At 31.8% G+C, this 11,899-nt stretch overlaps 1 protein-coding gene across 2 annotated transcripts in view; it reads left to right on the forward strand.

Annotated features, from left to right (window-relative positions):
* Window positions 1–11,899, forward strand: part of LOC145328647 (uncharacterized) — an 80,481-nt gene that overhangs the window by 65,110 nt on the left and 3,472 nt on the right. Inside the window, exons 1-2 of one of the 2 annotated variants that reach the window (XM_080172417.1) lie at window positions 10,123–10,615; window positions 11,651–11,830. In XM_080172417.1, coding sequence (XP_080028543.1) covers window positions 11,680–11,830 — 151 coding nt within the window. In that variant the 5' untranslated portion in view covers window positions 10,123–10,615; window positions 11,651–11,679. Of the gene's footprint in view, window positions 1–10,122; window positions 10,616–11,650; window positions 11,831–11,899 lie in introns of those variants that run through there. The other variant, XM_080172418.1, reaches the window with a different exon arrangement.

The following is an 11,899-nucleotide window of genomic DNA, read 5'->3' on the forward strand; positions in this document are numbered from 1 at the left end:
TCACGGTGATCCTAAAAATTAAAGTATGTCCATTTTACTGTATCCTGTATTTACGCACTTTTGAAACAAATTCATGTACAATTTTGTTTAGAATTACCAATTAAAGTTCTGCTTATTATGTTCAGACACTTTACAAGAGTTAGACAAAGCCCAAATTGTGTCAAAAAATTATCCATGTGACGTAATAAAAATGAGAGATAATCAATCTCTTTTTTAGGGGTTTTCACTTCTCCTCTTATCTCCCTCATTGTATTACGTCACGTGGATTATTTTTGACACAATTTGGGCTTTGTCCAAGAGTTATTGTTCTCTTGTTTTTCATTTCCTCTGATTTTTAAGCTTCGCTTTTATAAATGTTGTCATTCTTGTTAAAATTATTTTCTGATTTTCTGCTCACTAATTAGGTCACCTGTGGTGAGATTTTATAAGCGAAGCTTTCTACATTTAGGCTGTGTCCGTCTGTTCGTCCACAACGGATAGCTCCTATATTTGTAATTCAAGATTCCTATAAAAATTACTGTGTCGCCACTCAATAAATTTCCTTTTAAACATGTTGATTTTTTACCTTTTTTAAACCAATGAAATAATGATTCCTAGGAAGAATTAACAGACACAATATCATAAGAAGACCGTCCTATTTGTCTAGTGTTGTTATTATTATGTATGTTGTCATCCTTGTTTAGTTATAAACTTACCTCTAACATTAATCCTCTAAAATTTTTAAATTAAAATATTAAGGGAATTAAGTTGTTCATTTTAACATCATTATTATCATTATTATGGTCATTAGTCAATCTTTATCAATAGCGAAGCTACTCTATAATTAGACATTGACTGTACGTCAGTACATTTATTAAAGATATCCTAAATTTTCTATGTTTCATTGTATTAATGCTTATTATTGCTTATCTTAATTGAATTTAGCTTGGTCTTATGAACAAATTCGCGAATCTTAAGGGATAAAACAATGGACAATGAATTGATGTACGTAACCCAATGATGATAAATAAATTACCCATTCTGTAAATTAGAATTATTGCATAGAGAAAAAAATAAAAGAGAGGAATCGAAGCAACTAGAAGACGAAAATAGGCAGTGGGCCTAGAGGCCTACTCAGCACTGTTGCCGCGCTAAAATTTATTGCTATTCCACTACTTTTCAAATGGGAGGATTAAAAATTATTAAAAAAAATATTTTTTTAATTTTTACTATTTCCATATTTAGGGCAAGAATATTAGATTAGATATTTTCGTTATAATGTTTTAATTAAAAATTACATAGATTTTTATTTTTATTTAAAAAAATTTGTTCATGAAAGATGAATCCTTCTATTTCTAAAAAAGGGGAAATTTTTTTCATAATGAACATTCAGCTGATTCTGACCGCCCACGGCTGTTTGCTAAATATCGCTTTTCTTTTTATTCACATTATTATTTATGATTGACTTACAAAAAGCCCTGGGCGGTTTTTGATTTTCGTCTGCTTCTAAATTTAGGGATGGGGAAGTAGTATTTTACCATGAAAAAGGGGTGAGTATTCATCCTCTTATCCTTTTTCCTTATGAATTATTGATAGATAGGTTGGGACACTGCTAGTTAAACCAACAAATCAATATAAAATAAGAACAAAAGAAGGTTTTTGAGCCAGCAAATATAAAAAAGTGTTACTAAAACTTTAGGTACCATTGTAATTTACATTCAAATGAACCCTCCATCCCAGGGCACTATTTACAAGTTACCCTTCCTCCATGGGACAAAATTTGTTCTTGTTTATGTGGAAATATTTTTAAATTATTTATAACGAGCTAAAATAGAATAATATTGTTGTAAGTGAAGTTTATTTAAGAACAAGTATGACAACATTAATTAAAGCGAAGCTCAACATATAAGAAGATTAACGTTCATTTCCTAAAATATAAAAATATAGCCTAATATTACATTAGTCCTTATAGTTCTAGGAATCATTTTATCATACAAAAATATGGGTATTAGCTAAATAAATTAATATATTTTTATTAGATATAAGAGTTGCTAAGCTTTATAGATTATTATAGCTAATTGTTTGAGAAATATAATTGCAAAGTTTAAAACCGATAGGATGATTCTAGCCTGTTTAAATAAATTATTAGAAATGGACAATTATACACAACATCTTAAGGTATTTTCAGTAAATGGAATGTTTAAAGAATAATTCTTTTTGGTAGATTGTATCGACTTTATGGCATTTATTAGCAGAGTGTCTGGTTACTGAATTTAATTATTATGCCCAATCCTATACAATTTCTTGGGCTGGCCTAAAAGTATAAAAGACTGTGTAAGGCTTAGGAAACCTCAGAGAGACAGGGGACAATGTACTGTTTATTTCACTAGTCCCTAAAGTTTTATAATAACGTTTTTTCTATTCGTTAGCTTAATAACTTTTGGGACTTTAGTGAATTTGGATTGGTTGGTTTATTAAGTTAAGTATTCAAATGTTTCAACCACAAATCTTACACTAAAGAAGGGGTAAATTTTGTATCATCATTGGTGATGTACAGTAATTTATTGGCCATGGTCTTTAGATCCCATAGAAAACCTATTCCTATGCTAAATCTTTGTCTGTCCTGTGGTACATCTAAATAAAAAATTGCAAATATCGTGTGACCAGTGAGGGATGAAATTGAAAATGGGCATATCTAGGGGATTACTTCCAGATTAACACGGAGTACTGGACAGTTAGTCAACATAACAATTTAGTTTAGCAGGGTAGACATATAATGTACAAGTAAAAAACAATATATGTTGTCTAAATAATGATAACATTTGATTTCCCAAAATAAGCTTAAGGTAAAAAGACTTTACTTCAGTTAGAATTGTTTTCTCATTAACCTTCCCTCTCCCCCATGCAGTATAGGGAGAAGGGGGGTGGGGTAGATAGTTAGAGGGCAGAAAATGATAATAGAAAAAAGGCAGTTAAGTTTTAGGATATATTTCTTATATTTTTAGCATTTTCTTACAGCTGTTAATAGTTTTTTTAATGGTATCTTAATTTTACTAAATGTAATGGACGATGCAATTAGTTTTTGAAGTTTTAAAAATTGTCAATAGACAAGTAATTGTGATCATTGTATTCACTTGATTTTAGAAACGGGAAGGTGGTTATTACTCACGATATAAATGGAGAGGGGGGTAGATTGTTTGACTAGGTGGGGGGAAAGAAATAGGGGGGTTATCCAGGTAATTTGAGGGCACCTACCCCCCCCCCCCTCCCATCTCAAAACCCCAGGCAGTAAAGTGGTTTTATTCAGAACAAAATTAGGGGACACCCTCCCCCCCCCCCATCCAAATAAGGAGGGGGCAAGGTAAACTTTAAGGGTGGGGGGAGGGGGGTTCTGAAAATTGTTAACAAATTTTGTTAAGATATCACTATATAAACTCCACTGATAAACACAGGGATAGGAAAATGGATCGTATATTATTCTTCCATTTAATTATTTGGTGCTTTATTCCTTAAAGGAAGAAAAAAGAGATGTAGATTAATGATATTGACGTTTTCACCAACTTCCCGTACTAATGAGCAATAGTCATTACGGCTTCGAATTCAATTTTTTTTCCGATGGATTCAAACCGGTTCTGAAACATACACAAAAATATTTTTTTTTCATAAAACTTTTCTTTAGCTATATGAAATTACCAAAGTTTCGAGGAGGGGGGAGGGTACTATCTAAGATATCTTTATATTTTGTGTAACAAGACCTATGCATAATCCCCCTATGCGGTGGGACGGGTTGGGGGGGGGGGGGTATAACCCCCCCTTGAGGCCAAAACAAATGATTAGCCCAGCTTATAATATTATGATATTAACCAACTGTTTTTCCTACTCAAAACAAAACACCAAAACACAAGGGGTAAACCAAGGGCTCGGCAACCACCAATGCTTAAGGCAGTGAGGTTGGGAATTGTTGCCAAAAAGCAACTTAGATACTGATTGATCCGTTACTGGCGGCTTAGACTGCTAAATTTTCATATTTCATCCAAAAACAGATGTAGCTGCAAGAGCACCTTTCTAAAAACGGCGGCTAAATGCGGATTCGACTGCCGAGCCCTAGGTATCAAAGCCATGAGAAAGTTTAGTAATATAAAGGGTTAAACTTTCCGGGAAGGATAATTAAGTTGAAGAAAATCTATTTTGTCTCCGTTTTTTAGGTCCTCACTGCCTTTTTAATACGAAATACAATATTAACTGAGTTAATCTAATGTATTTCAGTATGTATTTCAGTAATTTAACTATCGATATACAATTTATGAAAATAATATAGGATAAGGTATGGATACGAGTTTATGGTACAAGGATAGTAGAGCTTTAATTTAAACAAACAAAGTATAGTAATAGAGTAGATTCGCCATTTTTCACAAGAAATAATTTTAATCTACATAAGGGATAATTTTGTTTCTATTTTATAGGAGTTGTACACCAATTAATTGTCCATTGTCTTATCCCTTGAGATCCCTGTATCCTGTATGTAATGTCTGATGAATAAGAACTTTTTCTTAATCCTTTCCCCTGTACAAATTGCTGACAAATAGCCAGGGAAGAAGGGAGAAGACATTGCTGGATAAATTTATCTCCAATTCTCACTTATAATCAAGGATCTTCAGGGATAAGACAATGAATGATAAAGTACACTCCCAATTATGATAAACATAATAAGTTACTCCTTCTGTCTATTTCAAACTGTTGATGGAAAAGTTTGAACACTAAAGATTCGTTAAAGTTCCTAAATTTTTTTAAGTCAACGAATAAGAGTATGTGTTTATTAAGCTTTGAGAATCAGTATAACTTACAGCATAATACACAAGAAGACTGATTTATCGTTCAGTGTCTTATCCCTTATCCATGTAATTTGTATACATAAGTTACTAGCATTAAAAAATTGATGATGTTACAAAAATTTTGCGTATTAATTGTTTCATTTGTTTAGGGACCATATTAAACTTCTAAGCTGTTTATTTTGTCAACATATGACTGTATATATTCATTATGTCATTATTAGAATAACGTTATTTTGGGTACAAAAACTAATGCTTAATGTTATTCATTTTCATGATACCTTTTTATGATCGATAAGACAAAAATAGATGTATAACCCCATTTACAATAAACAAAATAACCAATATAGTTTATATAAAATTTAAGTGGACAAGATTCGACACTGTACATAGGTTTGTACAACCCATCAAGATTTAATAAAGATTAATTTTCCATTCATTGTCCCATCCAAGTCCAAATTTCCAAGAATTTTAAACTGAAAATTGGACAACTTTATTTTCAAGTTTTAATCTGTAGGTTTGATCCAGCAATTAACGGCCAAGCAAATGGACTAGAAATTATTTTTACCGGTAACCCAAAAATGATGGTAAAACAAGACGAAACCGATTTAAGCAGTGGCGTACACAGGGTCTTGATAACTCCCTTAGGCCCAAATCAAAGGGGGAGGGTATGAGTTTTAGGTGATTATTATTTCACCCGTTATTGGGCCAAGGCTCTTTCCTTTACATATAATCTCACATCAATATAGTTAAGTAGCCATAATTTCAATAGAATGTCGAAAATATGTCATCACTTTTCTCTTATGCTATATAGTCAAATTAAATAATATAAAAATTTTGAAAAATGACATGCCAGTTCAGTATCATATCAGCCTTGACTAATTTTATTTCAATCTTTGTAAACGAAAAACAGTTTTCGAGCATCTAACTTTATCATTTAAAAAGAACTCTTTTTTTATTTCAAGCTAATTTATTTATTTCTACATTTATATTTCAAGTATCGTATATGAGAATCAGAGAAAGGTAGAGATTTTCAACAATTTGATGATTTATTTATATCATTTTAGTGTATTTCTATTGCCCCCCCCCCCTCCCCCATGGATCTGATACAAAAGTAGCTTTAAGCTAGCTATAATGTGATAAAGCTTTGGGTACTATATAATTTACAGTTTATTGTCCCCTTCCTCCCTGATTTTTAGAATAAATCAAGAAGAAAAATGAAAGTCTATATTTACAAAGTGACTCGATCAGATGGACGGACGAACGGACTGGCCATAAAAATAGGAGGAAGTAGCTGCGCTACGAAAAAATTAAGAATGTCCGTCCCTCTCGGTAATAAGTATTTATACAGGGATATCAAGGGATAAGACAATGGACGATAAAATGATATACTTACCCAAAGATATTAAAAAATTGTTGGTTGAAAAATTTGGACTTTGCTAGTTTGGAACAAACCAATTAAAATTTAATAAGTGTACCCAATTTTCTGAGTTTGTAAAACGTTGGGTATCAATATAATTTACATTCCAATGTCCCCTCCCTCCCTGTACCCAAATATTAGATATATATAATCTTTAGTAATTGACGAAATTCGATATTTGAAAACTTGATTTTAATCCATCTCTCTCTATCTCTCTTTTCTTCTTTCTTTCTTTCTCTCTCCTTCTTTTTCACTTTCTCTCTCTCTCTCTCTCTCTTTTCTATTTATTTTTCTTTCTTTCTCCTTTTCTCTCCCTTTATATCCAACCATTTAAGGGATCGTAATTGACACAATCACACACACATACACATTTAAACATCCAGCTACTTTAATGATAAGATTATTCCCAAAACAGTTTAATTGGGTCACTTAAAATAATTCACCCCACCCTTTCCTTTTGTACGTGCTCGGAGAGGGGATAAATTTTATCCAAAAAAATCTACTGGTCCCCAAAGTTTTATAAACACGATCTCTCATTCACAGGCTTAAAAACCTTGATAGGGTTGTTCAATCCCTAAGTGTCCAACCTTTTCCACCAACAGTTTAACTTTTTTAACCACCAAAAACTAACAATTTATAATAAAATTGTTATTTAATCATATCTATCCTTTGATAAATGTTTGAAAACGATATTCTTAATCCTCTACATAGAGCATATACATTAGGTATGTCAAGATTTTTTTTTTTTTTTATTTTAGCAGTTTTTTTTCATATTTTTTATATAGGAATGGATATAAATTATACGTGGATATTATGACTAGGGAAAAATTGGCGTCAATTTAGGTTGCTTACATAGACATCACTTCAAAACCCGCGACCGTGGCTTAACACGTAGCGCATCCGCTAGTCGTCGGGAAGGTGTTAGGTTCGAATCTCGGTCCGACACCGCGTCATAACTAAAGACGTTAAAAATGGTTCCTACTGCTACTATGTCAGATGCGCGACTTAAATAGTTAGAGTGGGGGGAATGCCTTGGCCCAAAACAGGCGCAACTCGTTACCATGCACAGTTAGGACTTCTCAGACAAAGGTCGTGCATCACAGAGAGTTGGTTGTCTGTAATGTACTGTACCACGGGTATGAGGTGAAGGACCAAGAGTCTGGCCTTGAGTTGACAAGTTGACTGTTCAGTCCAGGTGCAACTCACCCATACGACATTAGCACATAGACATCACTTATTGGTCAGTTTGTTCATAAAGGAAGAGGTGAGGGAATGAGGTAAAAGAGGTGGATTTTATCCAGATACAAGTTTCACTTTAAAAGACTACACGATAATCTGATATAAGTTTCTAAGTAATAATAAATCAAGTACTGTAGGTTATGCTAGGAAAGTTTTAAGATCTCTGTCTGCTAGAAATTCCTTTATAGTAGTGGGTTTCGTAGTATTTTCATAGTAGCTTTTCTCCTATTTCTAACCCTGCGTGACCAATTTCCTAACCTTGCAGGGTAATCATTAACATTTACCTAACATAAAATAACCTATCAAAGGCAACTGTGAAAATACGACGAAACCCACTACTTCGTTTTCTTTCCATGATTTGAAACATTATTTTAAAATGAAAATAACGGACAGGTCTAATATAAAGATACCAAACTATTATTTATTTTCTAGGCGTTTCCAAATAATATTAAAAAGCGAAGCTTTTCTATAATTTGGTAAGTACGTCCAATTTGAATAATTGGTAACGCAAAATACACTAGTACCAAAAATTTTATTATTTATTTATTTGCTCATGAATGTTGGGTACAATTTTTGCATTGTGGTTTTTATTCTTAACTAGAAGTGTCCAAAATTTTGTTAATCATTAAAGGGCATCAAAATCAATTTATAACCCATTGTCGTATTCCTTTAGATCGGCATATAAATGTTATTGCTGACCTACTTTTGGAAGTTTATATCATTGTTTTTTAGAAACGTATTGTTAGTATTTAAAATGTCATATGTCAAACTTTCAAAAGCATTTTTTTATTGGCGCAGCTACTCTACAAGTCTTTAGGTTAGGTCTGTCAGTCAGTTAGTTGTGCAGTTATGACGTCATGTGTAGATAATTTATGTATAGTGAGGGAGGGAACAAAGTTCAATAAAAAGAATCTCTCATTCGTTGACTTTAAAACTTTGGATACTTTTATAAAATCGTAATAGGTTGATTCAAACAAGCATTGTCCAATCTTTTTTTAATCTTTGACTTGATTTGGGGTATGAATAATTTATCTTTCAGTGATATATCTAGCTCAGTATCCAGTATGACTTCGAAACCGATTAATACCCGCTGGATTTGACATAAATGCAGGAACATACTTTAAAGCCATAGTATATAGCAGCTTCGTTAATAAAAACTAATATTTAATAATTACAACATATAAATTAATTAATTTAAATAAAATTTAATTTATCAAAAAATCATATTTTTTAATAATCGATAATTAATATACTTAAAATATTTTGAAGTGATATTAAAACAAATGTTATCAATTTGTTTTTTGATAGGGATACATTAATTGAAGAATAGTTATTTATCGCATCGTATTATAGACATCTTTCTGTGGATAATAAAATAAAAAAAACCAAGATTTAACCCAATTTTGTTTGCTCTGAGTGACCGAAATCCTGGGCCAATAAAACTGGTATTAATTAATTCGTAGAAAATTGTCCATAATACGATACGATAAATGTCTTTTTAGTATGGCCCATAACCGGTTCTTATCCAACGGATATGAAATGATTTGAAGTCATACTCACAAAATCACTCTTCCTTTTAATTTTTAAAAACCCTTGGAGATATTTTTCTAATAATAATTATTTATAGAGTTTTAAAATTGTACCTAACTCTTACAGGAATTATCATGCCAAGTTTGAAAACCATAGGACAATTCTTCATGCCTAAAGAAACATACAAAGCTATTCGTTACAAACGCACTGACCTTAAATGTATAAAATCTTTGTATATTTTCCCATATAGATATTATAAAAATGTTTGTATCTAATCTATAGAAACAACTAATCTCCTATTAATCTGAAAAACGAATTATACCCTCAAGATATCTTTACATAATAAATAATAGATTCATCAATTGTGTTTATATATGTGTGTATCTTAAGATATCAGAAACGGCAAGAAATAGTATAAAACAGAGATGTCTGAAATATTAAAAAGAAACTGATAATTTTGATTGGCGGAAAAATTGTACACAAAATAGTTACATTTTTAATTTTAATAATTCAATTTGTAAGATGTCCGTTAAAATCTCGCCAACGACTGAACCGATTGAGTTCTCCATTTTAGGAACGATTCTCATGGTTCCCGGGATTGTTTTTAGCTATTCTTATCTAAGATGAAAGTCTTGAGATAGTTTTAGGCTATTTCTCCCTTATATGCACAGCCGATAACATTATTAAAAATAAAATTTTGAATGAACTATTTAAGTACATTATAAGGAATTTTCAAGATTTTCAATATAAAAGGCATATCAAATCATCAAGGAAGTCCATTATTAATTTCAATAAATATACTTTTCATTATAATAATTTTTTTAATCCTAAAATTAAAAAATTGGGGGGAGGAGATATGTTGAGAAAAGAGGGAGGATAAATTGATATGAGCAAAAAGGGAGGAGAGAGAGGGGGGAGTACATTAAGCTGAAAAATTATGAGATCAAATTTACTTGGACCTGGGGGGGGGGGGGGGTTGATGATTGACAGACAGCTCAGTCAGGTGGTGAATGCAACCCCCCTCCCCCCATATCTTTGTTAACCCTAGAGTTCTTCCCTTTTTTTTACCTTCCCCTTTACTCGCCCAACCAAGCTACCTCTGCACCCCCCCCCCCGCACAGAAATGGTTAAGGCTAGCTAGCTACAGCTATGGTATGGTATAAACCAAACTTCACATGGCTAGGGTTAACCAGATCTTTCTTTAGTTTCAAATTGTTGGTGATAACGAACAGTCGTTTCAGCGCCACACAGACACAAACAAATACACACAGACACACAAACAGTCTCGCTGTGCACACTCCCCCCTAAGTTTGCCGCTAAATTAACGCAGTCTACTAGTGGGCGCGCGGTAGAAAGTGTCTTTAAGCTCAGTGGGAAGCATAACTTAAAAGTTATAAAAAAGACAATTTTATTATATATTTTTATGATATATAATATATAATGCAAGGGAATAATTGTAGTGTTTTTATAGCTAATGTGATATTGTGATATCTTAAACATACATACATATAAAGTGAAATATTTTTCTATTAAGAAAAAGGAAAAATAATATATATTAAAAGACTATATAGATATATATACAATAAGTCTTCTCAAGAAGCCATATTTAGTTAAGAAGGTAGATATTATACTTTTTTTAAATTTAGGTGAAATAATATTTTATTCATTTTAATATTAGAATTTTTTGTCTGAATTTTTGTACATTTTTAGCCTTAAAATAGATTTTTTAATAAGTATTTATAGACTAATTTTTTTAAATTTATATTTTATGAACTTTTGTTTTGATATATGATGAAATTTTGATGAACAGATTTGTAAGTTTTTACCTCTATGAATATCTTATTAAATTTCTTTACGGGGATCTTAGCTCCCAAGAGGGGTGTCGTGTGAGTGGGGGGGATATGTTTTCTCTAAAAAGGATAATTTCAGTATTAAATAAACGTCCTCTCATACTACTTTTTACTTTAAAATTTTTTGCAAGTCAAAATATCAGTTCGATAAAAATCTAAACGAAAAACTATGCTTATTTTTTATTGAGAAACATTTTTTTATGCTAATTGTTTTGTAAAACCTTTATCCTAAGGTCCCAAGAGGTTTGGGTAAAATGTGGGGAACATGATAACCAAACCACCGTAAAAATCTTCAAATGTGAAACATATGGACAATTTGGCAAATAATTCAGTCGTTAAAACTTTGAAATTCACAAAAAATACTTTCAATTTGATGGTTTTGACATAAAACCAAAAATTTAATATATCTTAAAATGCTTACTTTTGTAAAATAAATTCATTTTAGTGATTTCTTTAGAAAATTAACTGTAATACTCCTTTCAAACAATGGATGCTATCCAAAAAATCTCTATTCAATGGTTAACATATTTTTTTATACATTTTCTTGGTTGGTAAAAGTTTGTAACTTGAAACTTCTGTTAAGAGTAGGATTTGAGCACCCTTGGGAATAGTGCAAAACTTTCACAGCACAAACGCTGCCATGGATTTCGTGGATTTTTGTTCATTTTTTTTTTAAATCCACAAAAAATATTGTGAAATGCATTTAAACAATAACATTTGTAAAGGAATTATTAAAAGCTATTATACGCTAAAGATAATATTTAAAGTTAGACTTTTAATTCTTATATTTTTTTCTTTTTCAGTTTTGAAAATTGAGTACAAAGACAACGCGATGGCCTACTCCACACCCTTCTCACAGAGCAGCTTCTCCTCCAGCAGCATGTACCTCAAGTCTGGGGGTATGGGGGCCATGGGTGCCTACCACATGGGCCTCGGTAACCTGGGCATGGCTCTAGACCCCATGCATGCCTATGGCAATCCAAGTAAGTATTTTTTTTAAAAATATCAATTGAAGTTGAGTATCTGGTATCCTAAATGCGATTAGTTGTAGT

This window comes from Acartia tonsa, chromosome 9 (genome assembly GCF_053477335.1).
Source record: "Acartia tonsa isolate MP-2025a chromosome 9, ASM5347733v1, whole genome shotgun sequence".
Taxonomy (NCBI): Eukaryota; Metazoa; Arthropoda; class Copepoda; order Calanoida; family Acartiidae; genus Acartia; species Acartia tonsa.